The sequence below is a fragment of the Giraffa tippelskirchi genome, chromosome 3 (assembly GCF_054371585.1).
Source record: "Giraffa tippelskirchi isolate mGirTip1 chromosome 3, T2T-mGirTip1v1.2.pri, whole genome shotgun sequence".
In the NCBI taxonomy this organism is placed as follows: domain Eukaryota; kingdom Metazoa; phylum Chordata; class Mammalia; order Artiodactyla; family Giraffidae; genus Giraffa; species Giraffa tippelskirchi.
The window spans coordinates 144,510,646-144,536,389 of NC_137277.1; the positions used below are offsets into that span (position 1 = coordinate 144,510,646).

General features: G+C 39.4%; 1 protein-coding gene and 1 non-coding gene across 3 annotated transcripts; both read left to right on the plus strand.

Moving 5' to 3' along the window:
- The first annotated feature begins 1,051 nt into the window (after positions 1-1,051).
- On the plus strand, positions 1,052-18,537 carry COQ10B (coenzyme Q10B). Of its 2 annotated transcripts, XM_081581509.1 has the most exons (5): positions 1,052-1,213; positions 6,073-6,222; positions 9,813-10,005; positions 15,163-15,264; positions 17,463-18,537. In XM_081581509.1, exons 1-5 carry the CDS (start codon positions 1,092-1,094, stop codon positions 17,628-17,630), a joined length of 735 nt encoding a protein of 244 aa, XP_081437635.1. In that variant the 5' UTR covers positions 1,052-1,091; the 3' UTR covers positions 17,631-18,537. The 2 variants fall into 2 exon arrangements, with proteins under 2 accessions (XP_081437635.1, XP_081437636.1); XM_081581510.1 differs by lacking the exon at positions 6,073-6,222.
- Positions 12,719-12,824, plus strand: LOC145543909 (U6 spliceosomal RNA). The gene has a single exon (XR_014081154.1). It is a non-coding gene; the product is annotated as a U6 spliceosomal RNA (small nuclear RNA).
- Positions 18,538-25,744: the final 7,207 nt, after the last annotated feature.

Here is a 25,744-nt window from a genome sequence, read left to right on the forward strand (position 1 = left end):
TATAAAACAGCACCCCACTTTAGCCTTCTCCATCTGCTTTTCATACTTTTTCCTACAGCATATGATTATCTGACACTAATTCAAATATTAACTGAATTAATATTTATTTCCCCTACTCTAGATTATAAGCTCTATTATAGCAGACTTTTGTTCATTTATCCAGCACCTAAAACAGCAGAGAGTGAGTGCTCAATAAATATTTATTTCATTTAGTCAGCTACAATTTCTCAAAACTGTGCAGTTAAGTATTGACAGCATGGCTATCCTCACTTTACAGTTTACAAGAAACTACGGCATATAGAAGTTAAATAAGGACGTAAGAACAAACAAAGCGAGAACAAATGTCAAGACTTGATGAATGATTCCTGAAATGGGTGAATGGAAGCAAAATACGGTTTGTATGGGCTGAGGGAAACCCAAACCATACATGAACACCAGTTAAGATGTTGGCCACACAGAAAGAAGGCAAACAGAACCGAGCCTCTTCTTTAAGGCCATAACCTTATTATATTGCCCTCCTAACAGCCTCACGGGGTAAGGACAGCAGGTACATTCATTAACAGCAAGACTGACACCACACTTCGCAGCCGGCAGGGGTGGCATGTCCAGCCCAGCACTCACCGGTTCGTGCAGTTACATAATCGATACTCAGAACCTCGGGCTTCCTCCCGCCCCTGCGCTGGGCTCACGTGGCAGGCCTCGCGACCGGAAGCAGCCTCAAGAGAACCACGGCGGTTGGTGAATCCGAGCAACAGTTTCCTGAGCTGGAGCAGGGGTAAGCGGTCACCGTGATTCTTACGTCAGAGCGCGGCGGGAACAGAAGACCCGCCGGCCTAGAGGGATTCGTCCACGCGGCTCTGCGGTCCCTCTGATTGGCCGGCAGGATGACGTAGCCCGTTTACCGTGTACTCTGCAGCAGTGGGAATGTGCGTCAGCTCTGCGCAATCGGAGAGAGGAAAATGGGGCGTGTCTGACCGCTCAAGGGGCCCGCTGATTGGCTGGAGGGCGGCGGCGCCGGGTGGCCCGGGCCCCTAGATGAGGGCGGTGCCGTGGGCCTGGTCCGGGGCTTACTGCCGACCGGCTTCAGTAAGATGATCATGGCAGCTCGGACAGGTCAGAGAGCCCTTAAAAAGGTGGTCTCGGGATGCCGTCCGAAGTCGGCGGCAGCCGCCAGAGCCCCGGCTCCAGCGCAGGTGCCTGCGAGGAACGTCAGGTAATGGACAACGGGGGCGCCGCAGTGAGGGTAATTTCTCCTTCCCCACGGCCTGGTGAGCAAGGGGACCCGGGACATTTGAGGTGAGGCAGGCGGATCAGATGCGTTTCCGCGTCTGTGTAGAGAAAGGGCCTACTGCCTTCGGCAAGTGACGGACTCAGGCCCTCTCTCTCCACCTCCTTGGCCGGAGGGTCGCCAGCCTGTCCAGGCCGCCCGGTCTTGTGTTCGTGGCTCCCAGCCCTCGGGAGAGGCGGTGAATCATTCCGCTCAGCGACTTGGAAGCAGCTGATAAAGCCACTTGGCGGGGCGGGGAGGGTGCCTTTGGCCTCTTCCGGTCTCCTCCCCTACGGCATACTGCTGCTGTTTTCCGGAAGTTATAACTGCGGCGCAGGAGTTGGGGGTTGATGGGTGTGGGAGTTTGTGGCCTGGCAGTAAGTCCCCTTTTGTTCCTCCAGAGTGTCCGATGGCCAGAGGTGCTTTTCCCAGTTTCTCGTAGCGGTCTTTGCCCACCCCCGCCCCTACTTTGGTGCTAGCTAAACTAAACCGAAGCCGAAGTAGGGGACTTGGATATTTTTTTCCCTCCCATTGTAACATAGCACTCCTATAACCGAGAGTCTGCCTTCGATTTTCCAGGTTGGTTCTTTTCTGGTAGGTAATGGAAGAGGAGACATAAAAGATTCCATACTTCCACCAGTTTCCTTTTATTAATGGCACTTCAATAAGTTATGCTCGAAAATTAAAGTTAACTTTTAAAATTAATTCAGTTGTAATCTGTACGGAATGGAGGGAGAAAGCACAAATCTGGTTGAGCTCCTTCCAGAACATTTAGAGTCAATGAATTTTTTAAAATAACAAGCCAATCAACTTTAAATCCTTTTAGACATTTTTTTGGTCGAAACTGAAATAAAATCGTCTTATATCCTTCACTCGTGCTTTAGGAAATAGCTTTAAAAAGTTCCAAGCAGAACACTCTATCATACTTTAGATCTGTTTGTATTGCTCTTATAAAATGCTGGCTGTTACTTTTGAGAAAAAAATTACTTTAGTGATCAAATTAAGGCTTAAATTTCAGTCTAAATATTTACTATTAATGATAATGAAAAGGGAGATAATTTATGAGTTCCTTGCAGGGCTGATTCTGGCCTTTATTATAATACAGTATTTGGGATGTAGTACTGGAAGTTTGAAGGAGGTGAAGTCGGTCAGTCGTGTCCAATTCTTTGCGATCCCATGGACTGTAGCTCACCAGGCTCCTCGGTCCATGGGATTTTCCAAGCATGAATACTGGAGTGGGTTGCCGTTTCCGTCTCCGGGGGATCTTCCGAACCAGGTCTCCCGCATTGTAAGCAGACACTTTACCGTCTGAGCTACCAGGGAAGTTTAGTGACCAAAAAAGTGCCCTTCTTTTGTTCTAGTTTTCATTCCGTGGTTTAAACATGTGTATGACTGTAGGGTTCTCATATTGTAGCTGAAGACATACTATTCTTGATAAAGTATGAAGATGGATGTGCTGTCCAGGGCATTGTAACCACAATATGCAAACTGATCAGAAAACTCCTATTGTGCTCAGTCCTGTCCGACTGTTTGTGACCCCCATGGACTGTCACTTGGTCATTTTTCCTGCACCCACATAGCATCTGTTACATCTCACTTCCATCTCTAGTTCTCTATTGCCTTCTCTTTCATTCTGTTCTTTTTTGCACTAGTTGTTGCTGTTCTGTCGCCAAGTCATGTCCAACTCTTTGCGACCTCATAAACCGTAGCATGCCAGGCCCCACTGTCCTCCACTGTCTCCTGAAGTTTGCTCAAACTCATGCCCATTGAGTCAGTGATGCTATCTAACCATCTCATCCTCTGCTGCCCTCTTCTCTTTTCGCCGTAAATCCTCCCCAGCATCAGGGTCTCTTCTAATAAGTTGGCTCTTCACATCAGATGCCCAAAGCATTGGAGTTTCAGCTTTAGCATCAGTCCTTCCAGTGAATACTCAAGGTTTATTTCCTTTAGGATTGACTGGTTTGATCTCCTTTCAGTCCACCCCTGATCTTCTGACTGAATAGCCCCAATTTCTTCAATCATTCTTTAATTCACTTTTCCAGCCACACTATGGGATGTCAGTGTCCTTAAAGAAGTTTTATTTATATGTAAATCATATTTTATATGAATCACATTTTATATATAACATGAGATTTCACCAGGCCACTCCCTTCTCTGTTAAAAAAATAACTTGAAGACTTGATTTAATGAGATATTGTTCTCTTAGGTGGAACACTTTAAGAGCATCTCATTGAGAATAAATCCCAAATTGCTTTATCCTGACCAGTAGTCCTCAGCATGACCCAGCTCCAGTCTCTCTAACATTATTTCATTGTGCTCTCACCCTGGCTTGCTATGCTGCTGTTGCACTGTTAATCTTTTTGAGAGTCTGGATGCTGCCAGGCTCTTTCCCTAGTACTTGGAATGGTCTGTATCTACCTCTCCTCCTCCCATGTACAGACATACATATATGTGTGTATGAGAGACTTATATATGTGTACACACACATTATGTACATACATACCTATTTCACCCTTTACATGGCTGTTGTTCAGTCGCTCAGTGCTGTCTAACTCTTTGCAACCCCATGGACTGCAGCACGCCAGACTTCCCTGTCCTTCATCATCTCCCAGAGTTTGCTCAAACTCATGTCCATTGAGTCAGTATGCCATCCAACCATCTCATTCTCTGTCATCCTCTTCTCCTCCTGCCATCAATCTTTCCCAGCATCAGGGTCTTTTATGATGAGTTGGCTCTTCGCATCAGGTGGCTAAAGTATTGGAGCTTCAGCATTAGTCCTTCCAATGAATATTCAGGGTTGATTTCCTTTAGGATTGACTGGTTTGATCTCCTTGCACTCCAACGGACTTTCAAGAGTCTTCTCCAACGCCACAGTTCAAAAGCATCAGTTCTTCGGTGCTCAGCATTTTTCATTTTCCAGCTCTCACATCCGTACATGACTACAAAAACCATAGTTTTGACTATACATACCTTTGTAGGCAAAGTAATGTCTCTGCTTTTTAATATGCTGTCTAGGTTTGCCATAGCTTTTCTTCCAAGGAGCAAGTGTCTTTTAATTTCATGGTTGCAGTCACCACCCACAGTGATTTTAGAGCCCAAGAAAATAAAGTCTGTCACTGTTTCCATTGCTTCCCCATCTATTTGCTGTGAAGTGATGGGACCACATGCCATGATCTTAGTTTTTTGAATGTTGAGTTTTAAGCCAGCATTTTCACTCTGCTCTTTTACCTTCATCAAGAGGCTCTTTAGTTCCTCTTCTCTTTGTGCCATAAGGGTGGTATCATCTGCATATCTGACATTATTGACATTTCTCCTGGCAATCTTGATTCCAGCTTATGCTGCATCCAGCCTGGCATTTTGCATGATGTACTCTGTATATAAGTTAAATAAGCAGGGTGACAATATACAGCCTTGACATACTCCTTTCCCAATTTGGAACCAGTCTGTTGTTCTATGTCCAGTTCTAACTATTGCTTCTTCACCAGCATACAGGTTTCTCAGGAGGCAGATAAAGTGGTCAGGTGTTCTCATCTCTTTAAGAATTTTCCACACTTTGTTGTTAACCTGCACAGCCAAAGGTTTTAGCTTAGTCAATGAAGCAGAAGTAGATGCTTTTCTGGAATTCTCTAGCTTTTTCTATGATCCACTAAATGTTGGCAATTTGATCTCTTGTTCTTCTGCCTTTTCTAAATCCAGCTTACACATCCGGAAGTTCTCAATTCACATACTGTTGAAGCCTAGCTTGAAGAATTTTGAGCATTACTTTGCTAGCACATGAAATGAGTACAACTGTGCAGTAGTTTGAGTGTTCTTTGACATTTCCCTTCTTTAGAATTGGGATGAAAACTGACCTTTTCTAGTCCTGTGGCCAATACTGAGTTTTCCAAATTTGCTGGCATATTGAGTGCAGCACTTTAACAGGATCATCTTTTAGGATTTGAAATAGCTCAGCTGGAATAACTCCTCCTTATCCATTATGTCTCAGCTGAAATACAACCTCAGAGGACTTCCTGGATCACCCTATCTAAAGGAGATCCTAATTACATGTCCCCACACCGATTTCTATTTTAGTGGCTTATTTAATCCTCAACTAGAATGTAATCTTTATATTTGTTTTATTCACCATTGTGTCCCTAGTGCCTGGCACAGAATAACAGCTCAATAAATATGTGAACTAATGCACAAATAGTAGTGTATAATAGTTATTCAATAATCTTACTAGTGTAAAGGCTAAAAATATATAGATGAACAAGAGCATATCAGGCATCTGTATTACGAAGTACCCTTAACAGTTAACATTCTAATTACCTTGACATATGTTTTTACATATACACATGGAAATGGAGATTGGAAGGTAAAAGATAATTGAGCAACAGGTCTGACAGGCCCGCCACATATACAGTGGAGAGAGGGACCTAATTTCAGATCTCATAGAGTAGATCAAGAATTAAGGAAACCCGTGTGGGTGCCGCTGGGAAAACAAGGTGGGTAGATTAGTTAAAAATTGGACAATGAATATTCTAGCCGTCCTAGGGCAAGAATATGTTGTTAACACATGACTGCAGACTAAAAGCCAGCTCTGAGAAATACCTTTTGTGTTTGAAGGCTCTAACCCTAACTGTAAGCTGGTATTTTTAGTTTTCTTTATGGTGCTCAAGAAGCTTATTTTTTGCATGTGTAATTTTTTGGGGAATATTCTAAGGTTGCAGACACCTTCTGAAGTATGATTGTTATTTAACTGTCTCTATAATTTGTTTCCTGTTAATTGTCAATGTTACTCGATCAGGTAATTTTTGTCTTTTTAGTTATTTAGCTTCCTGTGGTATACTGATGAGCAGAACTCTTCCACTACATACCTCAATTTTGCCTAAGAAGATACATGCAAGAACCTTCTTCAGAATTGCTGCACCATTAATAAACAAAAGAAAAGAATATTCAGAAAGGAGAATTATAGGGTTTGTATATAGTAATAGGTCTACTAAAAGAGCGTGTTCACAATGTTCTTTAGAATTTGTGCCTCTTTTTTTCTAGATTTGTTTCTTACAGATCAAGCTCTGATTTTCTCACCCTTGCTATTTTATAAATATTGGTTGAATGAATATAATCATATGGTAACTTTATAGGATAGGTTTAAATCTTGACATTTAAAGAAAATAAACTGTTTATGTCTTGTATTTTTGTACACTGTTCTTTTTTATAGTGGCATCGTTATTGATATGTTGGCCCAAATATGTTTGTATAGCTCCCTCACCTACACACATACGTAGATAAGTATATCTAAACATGCTAAGAGGCCCCTACCATCCAGAGCAGAGGTCGGCAAACTTTTTCTGTAAAGGGCCAGTTGGTAAATAGGTTTGTGGGCCATACTGTCTCTGTTGCAGCTACTCGACACGGTCATTGTAGCCCAGAACTAACCATGGACAATGTGTAGTAAATGGGCATGGTTGTGTTCCAATAAAACTTTACAGAGTCAGTCAAGAACCCAGGCTCCATCCAACTTGGTACTTTTGTAATTCCTTAGTCTTCAGGATATCTTAAAAAGATACACCTGATGCTTAATCACATTGGTCCTGGAAGTGACACACAGTGCTTACTCTCAGATATTATTGACAAGAAGTAGTCATGTGACAGCTACTTAATTTGTAGCCTCCTGGTGGCCAGCAATAATGCCACGTAAAGCAAGCCTTAATACTTGGATAGGTAGACATCTTTGCCCCAGCTGGTGTCTTAAAAATAGAAATGACAACAAAAAGATGAGAAATCAAATAGTGAATTGCTCTGCTTTACTTTTGAGTTACTAATAATATCTCCCTTTTACTGTGAACTTGTCATTTGACAGGCCTGCTGGGTGCTCTGTATTGTTTCATTTAATTCTCACAATAATCGTGTGATCTAGGTATTATTCCCATTGTAAAGATGAAGAAACTGAAGCTGAGAAATTATGTTGTGTCGTGACTCCAAAGCTTATTTTTCCCACCATATTTATTTATTCTTTATTGCTTCCTTATTCTTTCTCGTGCTAAAATTCTTTTTATTACAAATTGGTCTTATCTAATGATCACCTTCCCCCAAATATTGTTTGATGTAAACACATAGTAGCTACCGTTTATGAAGTGCTTAGTAAGCATTGTGCATTATGCCAAAACTATTTCCTTTAACCCTTAAAATAACTCTGTAGAGGTATTTTTCAATTATGGATGAAGAAAATTGAGAGGTTCAGCAACCTAGTCAGGGTCACATGAAACTACTATGTTTTAGAATTGATATTTGGACATAATAGACTACTTTTATGCAAATAGCTTCCAGGCTACCAGGTCTCATACATCTTCATGGGATTTATATTGGCATTTATTTCCAAGTGTCTGAGAACATGCCGAGAGTAGGTTTATTTACTCTTTCCTCTGTGGGCCTCATTTCATGATCATAAAGATTAATTTAAGTATACATAAACACTCATTCTGTCATATTGCAAACATACCCTTTTAAAATTTAGAATGTGGTTGTTTACTGTATCATTTTGAGATGAATTCTATTTTAGCAGTGTTGACTCTATAACCAAGAATATGTATCTGGTTTTCATTGTTCAGTTGTCTTTATATGTATCCACAGGGTGGTTTTTTTTTTTTCATTTAAACCCTGATGTGTCTTTGTTGAATTTATTTCTAGGTATTTTGCATTTGTATGCTACTGTTTTCTACTTGTTAGTATAGAAACAGTATTAATTTTTATGTATTTCTTAACAAGCTACCTAACTGAATTGGGGATTGATTGATTTTTGATTTGATAGTCATATCACCTGCCAGTTTATGGTTTTGCCTAATTCTTTTCCACATGTGATCCCATATTTCATGCTCTGATTTAATTTCTTTGACATTTTAGAACAATGTCAAATGACAGTAATGATAGCATCATTGGCTTCTTTCTAATGCTAATAGTAATGCTTCTGATATTTTACCATCTGTGAAAGAAATCATATAATTATTTTGTTTTGGCTAAATAATATGGTTATAATAATTATTAGTACTCAACCATCCATACTATGTATGGTTGGTTGTATGTACTATGGATGGTTCATCCATACATCCTTAAATGAGTTGCATTTGATTGTTTTATTTTTTTTAAATATATTACTGGGATTATATTTGCTGGTATTTTACCTAGAAGTTTTGCTTCAGTACTCACAGGTAATATGAGTTTATAGATTTTGTTTTTTATGTTCTTTGTGAAGTTTGGGTTGGCAGCATGTTATGCTGGCTCATAAAGAGTGAGAAATTCCCTCTTTTTGTTATAGAATTGATTTTTTTTCTTAATTACAAAATATTTGCATACTTGTGTAAACACTTAACCATTTAGAAGTATATATACTAGAACAAAAAGAAAAAACCAAGGAAAATAGAAAAAAAAAATTTAAAAACACAAAGAAGAAAATAGAAACATATATATTAAAGAGTTGGTCTGTTTTTAATCCTACTCTTTTTTTCCTGAATTAACAACTGGTAATTATTTAATTTATATCCTTTTAGGACTTTTAAAATATGTTTTCATTACAGTCTATTAACAATTATTTTCAGAAAAAGCAGATATCAAATGTTTAAAATTGAGGAATTACAGTATACACTTATAATATTTCTCAAATGGGTAATAAAATTGTGTATAAAGCAGACAAGATATATACAATTTATTATCTATTTGAGAAATATTGTAAGTGTATAGTGTATTTCCTCAATTTTAAACACTTGATATTTGTGCCTTTTTTCATGTAGCAATATATTTTAAACCTCTTTGCTCTAAAGTATATGGTTGACCTTTGAAAGATGGGGGGTTTGGGAGTGCAGACCCCCACACAGTAGAAAAAAAAAATCTGCATACTGCTATTTCTGTTTCAAAACAAGGAATTGATAAATGATTTATCCAAAGACAGGAAGCTGAAACAGTTTGGATAAAATCAAGACTCAAACCTTAGTTGATTTGATTCCACATGTTGTGATTTCTAATTGAACACAAACTTTCCCCCACATTTAATTAAAAAATCTGTAAAACAAAAATACAAGTACTATATTTATCAAAAAAATTCTTATGTAAGTAGACCCACACAGGGCAAACCTGTGTTGTTCAAGGGTGAACAGTACATTTGATCTTAATCCTTTTAAATAACTGATGAGTTCCACCGTATGAATGTACCATAATTCATCAGCCATTTATTATAAAGCAGTATTAATGTGTGTGCCAAATAACTTCTTGCCTCATACACAGTAAGTTTTATTATTTATTCAGTTTAAAGCAGGGGTCCCCAACCTCTGGAGTCTAATACCTGATGATTTGAAGTGGAGCTGATGTAATAATAATAGAAATAAAGTGTCCAATAAGTGGTATGTACTTGAATCATCCTGAAACCATCCTCTCTTCCCCATTCCATGGAAAAATTGTCTTTCACAAAACCAGCCCCTGGTGCCAAGAAGGTTGGGGACGGCTGATTTAAAGTGTATATGTACTGTATAAATAGGTGCAGTTAACAGCTTTCCTTTTTTTTTTTTTTTTAAAGTTATTCTATGCAGGAAATGTATGATGTAGTATCTGGAATGGAGGATTACAAGCATTTTGTTCCTTGGTGTAAAAAATCAGATATAATATCAAGGAGATCTGGATACTGCAAAACACGATTAGAAATTGGGTTTCCACCTGTATTGGAGCGCTATACATCAGTAGTAACCTTGGTGAAACCACATTTGGTGAAGGTAATGGTTTTGTTTTTTGTTGTTTTTTAATATTCCTCAAATAGTGATATATTAAATGGATTAATGTATAATAGCTTAAGATTTCCCTAAACTAACAGGAGGAGGGAAAAACAAATTGTTATATTGCTTAAGTTGTGTTATTTTATACAATATTAGCATTATTCTTTCCAAATAGAAATTTAACTAGAACATGGAAATGAGAAGCTTTTTCTTTTGTCCTTCTGTTGAGAACTGCTGACCCCTAGGAAAGATTCAGCCACACAAGTGAGAAATGTTTTAATTTAATATTGATACTTGTGCTTTTTTTTTAAGTTAAGGCAGGGAAAGTGGTGAGAGGATGAAGAAAGATAGAAAAGATATAAATGTGGAGAATATAAACATTGTTGAAGTCATCCTGCCATGTACCAGGTACTGAAATGCCAGGTACTGTTGCATGCATTATATTAATCATCTTACCCTTCTCAGAGAAGGGTACACATATAGAAAAGGTACTCAGACTTCAACACATGAAAAAGGAGAATTCCAGTTACATTACCATTTATTTTGACTTCCTAGAGTGCAGTGAACAAAGACTTTCAAAGCTTGAGTTGTGTTTTGTGCCCACTTGATTTAGTGGTGGTATCATTTCTTGATAATTGGCCAGAGCTAAGTGCCTTTTTCACCTCTTTGTCAGTCATTGAGGACACGCAGCTCTCATACCAGAAAGAATATATACTGTCCAGTGAAGCTAAGACATTGTGGAGTCCACCCTAGTCCCACTGTCAAAAACGTCAACTCCACTGTGCCCCATTCTGGGACTTTGCTATTATTATAACTGTTTTCACCTGTTTGCCTCATAGTTTTGGAGTTTTTACCTACTATAGTGCACTGCCTCTGTTATAATAGCTAATGTATTAAGCTCTTGATAATGCTTTACTTGAATTGTTTAATTGTCACAACAGCCCTTTGAGATGCAAATTTTATTATCCTCCATCTTATAGTTGAGTATGCTAAGCCTTAGAAGAGTTAGATAGCTTGCCCAGGGTTACACAGCCAAGACTCTAGTCACACAGCCAAAACTCTATAGTCTGTCTGACAACAGCTAATATCTCTATAAATCTTACAGTTGAGTCCCCTCACCTCAATCTCTTACCATTCAGATTCTTATAACTTCGATCTTAACATATCCTGCATCTGACTAAAGAACTCTAAAACCGTATCATTTTCTCCCCCTGGCTTTCTTCCTTGCCCTGACTTCCATGAATGTACCATATAGAACTTATTCCACAGCCCTGTGCCTTTGCATATTGTTCCCTCTTCTATCTGAAATGAACTTGATTCCTTGCCTGTTGATCCTTCAAATCCCAGCCTGCTTTCTCCCTTTCCTTTCATATGGATAGTCGGTTCTACCTTGGTGATTCTTCTAGGCTTTGCATGTGCTTTATTTATTTCTCTTATCACTCTTTAGTATAACTTCTTTCTTCCTTTGGATTTCTGCTTGACAGACTCGAGCTACTTAAGGGAATGGGAGATCTTCTTTTTCATCTCTGAATCCTCAGTCATGAGAGCTTTTGTTTATGAAGTTCTCACTGCTGTGTTCCTGTGTTCCTGTATATCCAGATGTTCATAGTAGTTTCAGTAACCTTCAGCACTGCCAAGGAGGCAGGAAACTTTTTTTTTTAATTATAATAGTATGTATTGTGTATTACCCTTAATTTTAGGAGGCTTAGAGAAATTAAGAGCCCACACAAATTCATACTGTGTATATCTGATTCCAAAATTATTTTTCCATTAAAATAAGCTGCCTCACTTAATGTGCTAATTTATTATTTAAGGGCTTCCCAGGTGGCACTAGTGGTAAAGAACCCACTTGCCAATGAAGGAGACATAAGAGACTGGGGTTCAATTCCTGAGTCAGGAAGATCCCCTGGAGGAGGAAATGGCAACCCTCTCCATTATTTTTGCCTAGAGAATCCCATGGACAGAGGAGCCTGCATACTACAATCCGTGAGGTCGCAAAGAGTTGGACATGACTGAAGCAACTTAACATGTTAGCACGACCTAAAGGTTAGGCAGCATTTGAGGGTTGTTCTGGAGACCCAAGGTACACACAAATTCATACTGTGTGTATCTTATTCCCAAATTATTTTTCCATTAAAATAAGCTGCCTCTCTTAATGTGCTAATATTTAAAGACATATTTGAAAATAAAACACAGCTATGTTCAGCTTTTAATTTTCCCTGGGCTCAGGTTCTAGATCTTAATACCTAATACACATATGTGACATACAATAAGAATTAGAACCAAGAAAACAACAAAAGCTATGTGACATTTTTTATTAGCTGCCCCAGATGTTCCTGTGACTTAACATGTCAGTGATTCTACCTGAATCACATAGATTCATCAGTCTGTAATGGCCAGAAGCCTTCTTGCTGTGTTCAGTATCTCTGTTAGGAATGAGATCATTAGCAGTATTGTCCCTATCAAAACATACCAGTAAAAATCTGTGGGTCCTTGGGCTAGATTATTGATAAAAGTACAGCACTGCCACATTTTGTGAAAAAATAGTCAGAGGAAGGTGCTATATTGTAGTGATTATTCCCAACAGCTGTTTCTCCCTTACTATTAAATTTCTTATAAGCTTCTTACATGATTGTAAAGAAGGATGGAATGCTTTACCTTAAAGTTGGGTAACTGAAAAAGTTGTAAAAAATTAGAAATAAAAGTAAATAGAGTGCTTGCTTCAGCAGCACATATACTAAAATTGAAACAACATAAAGAAGATTAGCGCGATCCCTGCACAAGGATGAATGCAAATTCATGAACAATTCCATATTTTGGGGAGCTCATTGTGGTACTTTGTGACCACCTAGAGGGGTGAGGAATTGGGGGGAAGATCCAGAGGGAGAGGATGTATGTATACTTATGGCTCATTCACATTGTTGTATGGCAGAAGCCAACACATTATTGTAAAGCAATTATCCTTCAGTTAAAAAAAAAAAAGGGTCATCCCAGGTGGTCCAGTGTTGAAACCCCAGTTTTCCACTGCAGGGAGCACAGGTTTGATCACTGATCGGGGGACAAAAGATGCTACAAGCCACAAGGCACAGCCAAAAAAAAGTAAATTAAGTTGGATAACTGAAATAATACTTTATTATAGACTTTTGATGGTTTAAAAAATTAGATGTTTATTATTGAACCAAATATAAAGCCAAACTCTTTGGAAAAAAAATTTTTTTTTTTTTTTTAAATAAGAATTGGATTTATTTAGAAGAAACTTCACAGACAGAGTGTGGGCCATCTCAGAAGGCAAGAAGCCTTGAAGAGATTTTTTTACTGTAATGTCTGTTATTTTTCATGTCTAAATAAGTTTTAAAATTTTCACTAGTTTCCATGTTAAAAATTAAATTTTTTCTATAAATGTGAATAGAGCATTTCTTTTTAAATGCTTTTTAGTATGGGTGCAGTTTATAATGATTCTATTTTGTGAAAGTGAAAGTCGCTCAGTCGTGTCTGACTCTGCGACCCCATTAACTCTACCTATACAGTCCATGCTCCAGGCCAGAATACTGGAGTGGGCAGCCTTTCTCTTCTCCAGCGGATCTTCCCAACCCAGGGGTTGAACCCAGGTCTCCCACACCACAGATGGATTCTTTACCAGCTGAGCCACAAGGGTTACTGTCTGATAATTCAAAAGGCTTTAGATGAAGAGGAAGTGAGAATAAACTGCAAGCAGATTTTTAGCTCTGTAGCCCTCGGTTGGAACTATCTTTTGAGAAATCCAGATATAATCAGAGAAATAATCCTATGTTCTGTGTTTAGGGAGGCTGTAGCTATGGGAGAAAAAAATGACTGTTTACTTGGGGAAAACAGTTTACCTATGCAAGTCCTTATTTGCAGATCTGTGTGTATAGTCTCAGGAGAGGGACAGCCTAAATTCTTGACGTTGATAAGTTATCAGAAAGAAAGGGGGTAGAGGGGCTTGATCATTTATTGGCCCCAGTATTTGCCAGAATTGCTGAAAACTTTAAGGCTTAATTGAGGAAGGGGATGTAGACTGAAGTGAGTGAAGTGAAAGTCGCTCAGTTGTGTCCAACTCTTTGCAACCCCATGCACTATACAGTCCGTGGAATTCTCTAGGCCAGAATACTGAAGTGGGTAGCCTTTCCCTTCTCCAGGGGATCTTCCCAACGCAGGGATCGAACCCAGGTCTCCCTCATTGCAGGCGGATTCTTTACCAGCTGAGCCACCTGGGAAGCCCAAGACTTTGAAACAAGAGTTAAAAAATAGCCTGCTTTTGAGGGAACATAGCTAGCATATATATTCTTGAGGTCAATTGTCTACTAGTATAATAAGGCCCAGATGGCATCTTAGGATAGTAAATAAAGAAGTTGAACTTCATTCAAGGTCATAACCAATTCTTACTGTTTTAGTAACTGTGGTCCTGGCCACCGTTTTTCACACTGCGGAAGGCAACTCTTGGATGGATCTCAAGCGGCATTTTTTAATATTGCACTGTACATAGTATCACTGTGTATTATGTTTCAGTGTACACAAATATGTGAAATAATGAGCATTGAAGAGATGAGAGGTCAGAAAGCAATGAGTCAGGACTAGACTTACAAGAAAACTGGAACCATAGAGGCCCCTAGAGATAAATAGTGAGTTAGAGAAAGACTAAATGTGATTGATAAGGAAGATCTTTGGGCAGGCAAGAATTACAGAATTGTTCTAGGGATCTATACTAGATTCCTTATAAGTATTAAATTTAGCCATCTCATAGTGATGGTACAAAACAGGCATTATGGTCATTTTACAGGTTAAGGAAGTACATTACAGGGAATTAACTTGTTCAGGATCACTAATAAGCGGCAGAGCTGGAAATAAACTTCTAGATAGTAACTCCCTGTTTTGTTGTGGGGGGAGAACTCTGAAGTAGCACAGTGGGTGACAGCAGTGGAAGAGAGAACTAGTAGCAGTCTTGGGAATCCCAGGAGAAAGGAAAATGGCTTATGTCAGCAAGAGATCTCTTCCTAGTACCAAGCTAAAGAGATGTTTTTGTCACCTGGGGTCTAATCTATAAAAATATTTACTTTCAACTAAAGCGTCCTCAATTGTAGATTCTGGACAATCCAAGTGGCATTTTACTGTGTTTTGTTTTGTTTCATTTTGTTCTAGGCATCCTGTACTGATGGGAAGCTCTTCAATCATTTGGAGACTGTTTGGCGTTTTAGCCCGGGTCTTCCTGGCTACCCAAGAACTTGTACTTTGGATTTTTCAGTAAGTCTCTCATAAAGCTCTCTTATTTGTTCCAAATATCAGATAAAGTTGGTAAAGAAGGAGTAATTTGTTTTTATTAGAACCCAGATGCTATAATTAGTAAACTGCATGCATAGCAATTGGGCTTCCCAGGTGGCTCAGTGATAAAGAATCCGACTGCCAGTGCAGGAGACACAGGAAATTCAGGTTCAATCCCTGGGTCAGGAAGATACCCTAGGGTAGGAAATGGCAATTCACTCCAGTATTCTTAACTGAAAAATCCCATGGACAGAGGAGCCTGGTGGGCCCCAGTCGATGGGGATGGAAAGAGTTGGACACAACTGAGCGACTGAGCACGCTCACGTGCGTGTGCACACACACACACACTTAGGCATAGCGATTACTACAAGACTTTTTTTTAATCTCAAATTTCTGAGTATTGAATATCTTTTTCTGCACTGACTTTTTTTTTTTTTGGCACTAATTTTGTAAGACAGAATGCTAGGGGAATTCCCTGGCAGTCCAGTGGTTAGGACTCTACACTTCCACTGCAGGGGACACTGGTTCAATCCCTGGCCGGGGACTAAGATCCCTCATGCCGCATGGCACAGCCAAAAAAATGAAAGAATGCCAATGACCTTTTCTCTTTTTCTCTCTTTCCTGAAATCTTGAATGCCTTCTCTCTTTTCTAGTTTTTACAAGCCCATAGATTATAATACACATGTCTTGCCTACTACCAGCTTAATAACAGTGTAACACCAAATGAAATCTGTACATTGATCTGCATCTTATGAGTTGCAGAAATAAAATGCAAAGGGAAAATATATTTTTAAATTTAAGCACTATGGTATTGGTATTTTCTTGTTCATATCACCTTAGCTATAGAAAACTTAAAGTCACTTGTGTGGCTTTTTATTTATATGAGTTGGTTCCTGTATTTGCAGCTCAGGCTTACTCAGGCTTGCATTTTAAAATATGGTTATAATTTTGAGTAAGTTACTGTATGCTGGTCTCAGCTCTTAGGTTGCTTTCATTTTCATTTCATAATTTTTTCATAAAAATTAGTGGACAATAATGGACCACTTAGGGAAATTTGAATGAAACCTCTATAGATTAGATAATAGCATTATTACCTAGTAATGTTAACTCTGTCTGTTAATCTCCTGGTTTTATTTATTTATTTATTTATTTTGCCGTACCACCTGGCATGTGAGACCTTCCTCCTGCCCTGCTCACCCGGCCAGGGATCAAACCCAAGACCCCTGCAGTGGAAGCATGGGGTCTTCACCACTGGGCTGCCGGGAAAGTCCCAATCTCCTGGTTTTAATTTCACTGTGGTTATATAAAACTCTAAGGGAATCTGGGTGGTGGATATATGAGAAATCTTAGTAGTATTATTGCAACTTTTTAATAAGCCAAATTATTTTAAAATTAAAAATTAAAACTTTTAAAAGTTAGTGGATATTTCATCCTTAAGGCATTGTTTCTCAAACTGGTTGCTTTGAATTCAGTCTTGGGGGGGTATAAATGAAATTTAAATCCTTGTCTACTTTAAGATTGAACCACCTTTGCCATCTGGTTTGTGGATTAACCTCACCTTTCTGGTATTAACTTGTGGGAATAACCTATCAGGGGGATCACTTCCCTTCCTTACTTCCTTTTGGGAAGTCATGTCCGACTCTTTGTGACCCCACGAACTGTAGCCTGCCAGGCTCCTCTGTCCATGGAATTCTCCAGGCAAGAACACTAGAGTAGGTAGCTATTCCCTTCTCCAGGGGATCTTCCCAACCTAGGGATCGAATCCAGGTGTCCCTCATTGCAGGTGGATTCTTTACCAGCTGAGCTACAATTTCTTTTTGGGAAGGAATGTAGCTTTTAAAGGGACACACTAATAAGAAGCCAAAGTGGTAAATATGATATTCATTTAGCAAAGCTTTTTTTCCAGTTTTTTTTTAACTTAATAAAAGCAGAGTCTTTGCCGTAAAATGAGATTCATTGGCTTTGTTTTACTTAAGTCTGTTGTGCAGCCACTGTCATGCTTACTGCAGTAAATAAGTCTCCCTCTTATCGATGTTAAAAATCTCATCTAGATACAGGCCCATATTGCTCTGCCTTAGGTATTGGGCCGATTAGCCCGTTTCACCGTGCAAACACCATTACCCTAAGTAGAGATTTAGTAAAAGAAAAGTCTTTCTAAAATAGTTAACATTTTCCTACAGATTTCTTTTGAATTTCGCTCACTTCTACACTCTCAGCTTGCCGCATTGTTTTTCGATGAAGTTGTAAAGCAGATGGTGACTGCCTTTGAAAGAAGAGCATGTAAGCTGTATGGTCCAGAAACAAACATACCTCGGGAATTGATGCTTCATGAAGTTCATCACACGTAAAGAAAAAAGGAAATGGTCACCTACTTGTATCTAGTTTATTCACTTTTAGGAAGTGCTTTTATCATTTGCTTTCAGAAGTCAGAAAGCATTTGTCAAACCTAGCTTTGATTATAAACACATACCGTTGAAAATTTGCACTTGGAATATGGAACCACATGTACATAGAATCCAATCAAGTATAATTCAGAGTAGTATGTATATTATCATATTTACAAAAATAGGATGTCATCACTGTTGCTGGAATACTGATACCACTCTTTTGAGCATAAATTGAAACTGTAAATTTAAACCTTTTAATTATTACCTCACCTTAAGAGGTTGGTTGAGATACTCATACAGTGTGTACTATATTAACCATATCACATTTAAGTTATTAATTTCAGACTATTTATAACTTATTGTCTTAGGGCCTGCCTCGTGGCTTAGGATATTTGCATAATCATCAGATATTTAAAGTAAAAACTGACTTAAAAATACTGTTAATGAAGGTTCCCTGGCACTTTTTTTATTTTTAGATTGTTCCTATGGATAGTAGTAGATAATTCAGTATTATACTAAGGTTAGCTTCCAGATAAACAATTATTTTTTATTTTTATTTTCTGGTGAGTGGTCCAGAGGGGTTTGTTTTTTTTTTTGGTCCAGAGTTTTAAGCTACTTTTCTCATAGTTTGCAACCCTCTCCCTGATACTTTGACTGCTGTGTCAGTAATGGTGAATCTGTGTCAGATTTTGTCTACAGCAGTGGGCAATAGATCAAGATAAGTTGTTTGATATGTCTGCAGCACCATGCATCCTTATTTTCTATTTATTGTGTGTTTTCACTTTCGATAATGTATTTCAAACTGATATTTTTGTAAACAAATCAACGTAAGGACTGAAGTGGTAACTTAATAAAGTTAATTTGTTTATTTTTTGTACAGTTATTTTGGTTATTGAAATGTCTCAAAATACTTTAACAAAAACAAATCTGGGCAAAATTCAGTCTTCCTTTAATCAGTATTAATCCCCTTCCCTTCCTTCTTCCCCTACCCAACAACCCTTTTGCATTAATCATCCTTTGTTTCCTCAGATCAACCAAGGACTTCATGGGTTAGTTCCCTCTGTAAATGCATGTTTGCATTAATCTGTTGTGAGTGGCTGCTCTCTGCCACATGGTAGGTATACTGTGGTGAAGGATTCATACAGTCCACTCACATAGAGCTTGGTTTGTGCCTTCATACAGGTAAAGTAATTTTCCACTTACAAATGAAGTGTCTTCCCAGGGCATAAGTGGTTTATATATAATTATGCACCTTTTGGGACTTTCTTGGCAGTCCAGTACTTAAGACTGCAAGCTTTCACTGCAGGGAGCACAGGTTCTATCTCTGGTCAAGGAACAAAGATCCCTCATGCCAGATTTTTTTTTTAATTGTGTACCTTTTAAATGAGAAAAGTATTTTTTTTTTTAAGTGACAAAGATAAGACCTAGGTGTTTTTTTCCCAGCACAGAACTACTCTGTTATGGAAATAAGAACCTGTTCAGTTCAGTTCAGTTCAGTTCAATCGCTCAGTCGTGTCCGACTCTTTGTGACCCCATGAACCGCAGCACGCCAGGCCTCCCTGTCCATCACCAACTCCCTGAGTCCACCCAAACCCATGTCCATCGAGTCATTGATGCCATCCAGCCATCTCATCCTCCGTTGTCCCCTTCTCCTGCCCTCAATCTTTCCCAGCATCAGGATCTTTTCCAATGAATCAGCTCTCCGAATCAAGTGGCCAAAGTATTGGAGCTTCAGCTTCAACATCAGTCCTTCCAATGAACACCCAGGACTGATCTCCTTTAGGATGGACTAGTTGGATCTCCTTGCAGTCCAAGGGACTCTCAAGAGTCTTCTCCAACACCACAGTTCAAAAGCATCCATTCTTTGGTGCTCAGCTTTCTTTATAGTCCAACACTCACATCCATACATGACCACTGGAAAAACCATAGCTGTGACTAGACGGACCTTTGTAGGCAAAGTAATGTCTCTGCTTTTTAATATGCTGTCCAGGTTGGTCATAACTTTGCTTCCAAGGAGTAAGCGTCTTTTAATTTCATGGCTGCAATCACCATCTGCAGTGATCTTGGAGCCCAGAAAAATAAAGTCTGACACTTTCCCCATCTATCTGCCATGAAGTGATGGGACCGGATGCCATGATCTTAGTTTTCTGAATGTTGAGCTTTAAACCAACTTTTTCACTCTCCTCTTTCACTTTCATCAAGAGGCTCTTTAGTTCTTCTTCAACTTCTGCCATAAGGGTGGTGTCCTCTGCATATCTGAGGTTATTGATACTTCTCCCAGCAATCTTGATTCCAGCTTGTGCTTCCTCCAGCCCAGCGTTTCTCATGATGTACTCTGCATAGAGGTTAAATAAGCAGGGTGACAATATACAGCCTTGACGTACTCCTTTTCCTATTTGGAACCAGTCTGTTGTTCCATGTCCAGTTCTAACTGTTGCTTCCTGACCTGCATATAGGTTTCTCAAGAGGCAGGTCAGATGGTCTGGTATTCCCATCTCTTTCAGAATTTTCCACAGTTTATTGTGATCCACACTGTCAAAGGCTGTACTTCACTACTCTTCTTACAAATGCCATAAGTCATCTCTTAGGTTCAGAATCTAACGTAGTGGTTGGACATAACTGGCTGGTATTATGATAGTATGTAGATGGTATTTTAGTGAGGGAACCCAGGAATACCCACATATTGCCTTGATCTAGCCATCCCTTTGACCCATGAGGTTCCCCAAGTATCATTAGAATGTGAGTCTTAGAAGTGATAGAGAAAACCCAGGCAGTCTGGCTCCAATATCTATGCTTTTGTGTTTGCTCTGAAGGCTGTGACCTGTGGAGTTAAGGTGGCGCTAGTGGTAAAGAACCCACATACCATTGCAGGAGACATAAAGAGACCCAGGTTCGATCCCTGGGTCCAGAAGATCCCCTGGAGAAGGGAACAGCAACCCACTCCAGTATTCTTGCTTGGAGAATCCCCATGGACAGAGGAGCCTGGCAGGCTACATACATCTCATGGGGCCCCAAAGAGTCAGACACGACTGAAGTGACTTAGCACACACGCACACACCAATGAAAATTCAAAAAACAATTGGCGTGGGGGGCATCTATGTTTTCCATATCAAAAGGAGGAAAAACCTCACCACCTTTAGAAACTTTTCTTGAAGTGGAATCTGAGGGGAAGACTGGGATAGGAGCTACCAGATAAGACTTTTGTCTCTGTGGAAAGAAACTTCGAAGAGAAACCTCTTCCTTGGTTTTTGCCTGGTTGTGTGAGGACATGAAGTTTGCAGCTATATCTGCAATCTTTTCACAAAAAGGGAAGGGGCATTGATTCCAGAAAAGCCAATTCAGAACCTTAACATCAAGGGTTGAATGAAGCAACCTAGTAGTGGGCACTTCTAGTGATGTGAGATAACAGACCTCTAGTGTTTAAGTCACTTAGAGTTGGGTATTCCGTTACTTGCAGCCACTCTTTCATCCTGCTCCAGTCTGGACTGGTTGCTCTCCAGGCTGTTGTGCAGTTGTAATCCCTGGTAGTCATGCTAGACTACACCCTCTCCTCTTGGGGTTACTTACTTCCTGAAATTTGGCTTCCTTTTTATTTTTTTAACTGTCAAAATGCAAAAGTAGTTGTCTAGTGGCTTCCTAAGAAAGGGTAAATGGGAACTAAATTTTTAGAATCCTTGAGTATCTGAAGATATCATTGTTTTATAACTCACTTGAGGCTAGAACTCCACATTAAAAGTAGTCCTCCCCCCCGTAATTTGAAGATCTGACTTCATTGTATTCTGGCAGCTGGTGCTGCCCCTGAGAAATCTTATAACAGTCTTATAATGAGTACTTTTAACATCCTTTTATGATCTCTAGAAACTTTTAAAATTTACTCTTTGAGTGGTCTGAAAATTGGAGGAGGAGATGGCAACCCACTCCAGTATTCTTGCCTGGAGAATCCCATGGACAGAGGGGCCTGGTATAGTCCATGGAATTGCACAGACTCGGACACGACTGAAGTGACTGAGCAGGAGCAGTCGAAAATACATGCCAATCTGCCTTGCTGCCTATGTTAATTGTGTTGGGCAACTTATGGATCCTTTTAGTCACAGGCTTATTTCTTTGAGTCCTGGGGAATTTCTGTGAATTATTTGTTTGATAATTTCCTCCTATCCATATTCTGTGGTTCTTTCATTCAGAAATTCCTAAGTAATTAGACTTTCTAATTGTTGTATTAAGTCTGGATCTTTTTACTTCCTATTTTCCATCTGTTTTTGTTTTGCCTTTTAGATTTCTTCAATTCTGTCTTCCAGCCCTTTCAGTTAATTTTATACTTGCCATAGCTTTCACTTTCAAGACTTTTTGTTTTTTTGGCTGTGCTGGGTCTTCATTGCTGCACTCCGGCTTTTTCTAGTTGCAGAGAGTGGGCTCTACTCCAGTTGCAGTGCAAGGGCTTCTTATTGTGGTGGCTTCTCTTGTTGTGGAGCACAGGCTCTAGGCACACGGGCTTCAGCAGTTGTGGCACATGGGGCTCCTTAGTTGTGGCTCCTGGGCCCTAGAGTGTGCAGGCTTCAGAAGTTGTGGTGCACAGGCTTAGTTGATCTGCAGCGTGTGGAATCTTCCCAGAGCAGGGATTGAACCTGAGTTCCCTGCATTGGCAGGCATATTCTTAACCACTACACCACCAGGGAAGTCCGATTTTCAAGATTTTTTTTTTTCTAATTAGTTCTTTTTTTTTTTTGAAGAGCTTTCTTCTTTTATGGAGACAAGATCTCATCTTAAGTTTCCCTTAGGTCCTTTCTGGTTTTTGCAGTCCTCCCATTGAGGTCTTCCTTGACTGTCTAATGGTTCTTGTTTGTCTTTAATATTTGAAGGCAACGTACTAACCAGTTTATTGGAATTAAGATGGGGCATAATGACTGGTGAGTTTCATTATAAGGTGACCCAAGCCAGCCTTTTCACTGGGGGCACTCTACAAATGGCAGCATCTAGAGGTCTTTGCTCAGTTTTTCTACAAAAAGATTCTCCTATCTCTTGCCATAGAAAATATGGGGTTGAGAATAGGAATAGGGACAGATGAAGTAGAAATAATGCCAGGCAGTTGGCATTCTGTAAGGTTAGTAAGGAACTGAGGATCCCATAGTTTGGAATGTAGGCTTTCATCTGTTTTTAGTCCCTCTGTTATCCTAGCTGTCTGCTCTTCCCAGTGTCCCAGGCTGACACTCATTCCTATTCATTTTCCACAGAGAATTAACCAGTAGGCTACTTACCTAGTGGTGTGGGAAAAGGGGATTAGAACTGGGAGTCCAGTATCTCAGTAATCCTTCAGCTAATTTCGTCGTTTCCACTCCCACACTTGGTCTTACATGATACCCTAGACCCCCAGTATCCAGCGAGTCCAAATGTTAAGTCTTGGGGGTGGAATTCTGGGGGACTGAGTACCTTGCTTCTTTATTCCTTCTTTAGGTTCTTAGGTTGTAATTATATCAGCTCTAAGTCACTTCACTTTTCCATCAATTTTTTAACTTCCTATAGATCCACTGATATCAATCTACTTCTCTTTGCCTGGAATTCCTTATGTGTTCCTAAAGATCATTTTTAATTAAATTCCTTTTAAAATTAAATAGCATTTCTCTAGATATTCACATACTGCTTATGTAACTGGACAGTCTAAGTGTATGAAGTTAAATTTCCCTGAACATTTAAGTACTGCAGATTTAATCAAATACTTCTGAACACTTAAAATTGCAAGCTCAATATATCAGATTTTCTTGAATGTCTTAAATGCATTATGATACAGAGAACCCTACCTATAATGTTATGATACAATAAAAATATTTACATACAAAAAGGATGAGTGTTACTATTTCAGCTTCTTATACTTATTACTTCTATTTCTCCTGAGGTTGCCTGTTTTTTATATCCTTCTGCACAGTCAGTGTATTACACTCAAGAAGAGACACCATCTTAGACCAGCTGAGGTTGCAGGATGTTGGTGACCAAAAGTCTTGGTGATGGTGTGTAACTTGGCAGCATAGGTCAATGTGATTCTGAGTCTTGGGTCTTTGCGTGAATTGATTCCTTTTGTTGGGCTTCCCAGGCAGTGCTAGTGATGAAGAACCCACCTGCCAATGCAGGAGACATGAAAAATGGGTTTGATCCCTGTGTCAGGAAGATCCCCTCGAGGATGACATGGCAACCCACTCTTAGTATTTTTACCTGGAGAATCCCATGGAGAGAGGAGCCTGGAGGGCTATAGTCCATAGGGTCACTAAGAGTTGGACACAAGTGAAGCAACTTAGCATGCACACACATACTCCATCTTAAAATTTTTGGTTTCATCAATCACTTATTTCAATACAGTCCTTTATATCCAACCCAGTTTAAGAATCACTGGTTGCTGTGATCAGGAAGATACCCCTAAAGACTTAAGCCTAGCTGGGATTGCCCAGGTTGCGGTAGAAACAACCTATTTTCTCAACTCTTCCTGAAATAGCAGGATCTGACTTCATAGGGGCATTCCTTTTCATTTTTCCATTTTTAAAAGCTAGATCCAGCTGCCTTGACAAATGTTCACCTCCATGGTCAGGGCTAAATATCAGATCCATGTTTGTGTGTCTTCCATGCTTTTCTCTCAGACTCATACATTTATTATAGCACACTCCTGTAAATTTTGCCTTGAAAAGGCCCTCTGTGGGCCTGAGCTTGTTCTGATACTGCTTTCACAGTATGGCAGTCGGGGCCCGTACATTGTACTTTGTGTGGTTTCCCAAGTGATTTCCGTGTGTGCCCAGAGCAGGTTTTCTCGGACATCTACCATTCCTGCTTGCTCATCTAGTCATAAGCATCCTTTGTCTTGACCAAATGGTGTTTGAAGGAACCATCTTGATCCTTGGTACTTCTGCTCTTCTCTGGAATCTCTAAAACTTCAGTCACCTTGTGCAGTTATTCTAGTCTAAGGAAAAGGAAATTTCCCCATTGATCTATGTTTTCTCTGGCTGAAGCTCTCAGGTTTCTTAAAATTACCTAGATCCTGGTTTAGGGGTTCATTCCAGGCTTGCTCTGTGGTTTGAGCTCTTTCAATTAAACCCTGGTTCAAATTTGGGGTCTACCACTAATAGCTGAGACTTAACAGCTACCACTTAATAGCTGAGGTCAATAGTTACGTAACCATTCAAAGCCTCAGTTTAGTAACTATAGCATAGATTTGATAAGTAATTCCTAATCTGATTGTTCTAAGGGTTAAAATAATGCAAGTACTTAGTCCAGTGTCTAGCACACTAAATGCCCTTTATTCATTCAGTCCTCTTTTATCTGTTGTTTTTCTAACCCAACCAATTTATTAATAACAAAGCAATTTCTAGGTACAGGGTCTCAACTGACTTTGGTTTTGTATCTGTGATGGACTTTTTCCTTGTATTCTGTCCAAACAATTCAAACTAGATAAGGAAAGCAGAAACATTCATCTTGGTGCCTAGCTTATACCAGACCTCTTAGCAGCAACCACAGGGCCAAACTGAGCAGCAGACTGGAATTTCTCCCCAGAAAGCAAATGATTCTATAGCTCCAAGAGTACATTCTTGACACAGATTAAAGTAAAAACACTTAAAGATACTATTGCACAAGATCTTGCATTTTAAACTTATAGTTTAAAAACTAGAAAGCAATGTTATATCTTGCAAATAAGTATCTGTCCTCAATAAACATACAAAACTGTTTTAAAAGTAAGCCATACTTCTATGCTGTTTATTACTAAAGATCAAGCGCACTGAGACAGAAACCTATTTCAAGTTCTTAAGAAACAAAGGTGGTAGCCCTGGGCTGTGCATGTCAAGTTGTGGATGCCCTTTCCCTGCTATCCATTATGTTCCAACAGCACACCTCTTTTCCATTCAAATCCAGCTCTCTTCACCTGTGGGTACCTAACAGGGAACCCACTGCTTATCTGTTATGTTAAGGCTCTGGAACAATAACCATAACCCTTAAAAGAACCAAGTTGCCCTTTTTTTATGGCCAAACCTCAACATATACAAAATTCAGAGTTGTCCCCTTTTAATGTAATAATGTAGGACTTTCCAGGTAGCTCAGTGGTA

What these genes read in the sequence shown, in the direction of transcription:
- COQ10B (XM_081581509.1), top strand. Translation starts at nt 1,092, where the DNA reads ATGATCATGGCAGCTCGGACAGGTCAGAGAGCCCTTAAAAAGGTGGTC. An exon ending in GTGCCTGCGAGGAACGTCAG is followed by an intron (nt 1,214 to 6,072) that starts GTAATGGACAAC and finishes TTGTCTTTTTAG; the next exon opens with TTATTTAGCTTCCTGTGGTA. An exon ending in TGAAACCACATTTGGTGAAG is followed by an intron (nt 10,006 to 15,162) that starts GTAATGGTTTTG and finishes ATTTTGTTCTAG; the next exon opens with GCATCCTGTACTGATGGGAA.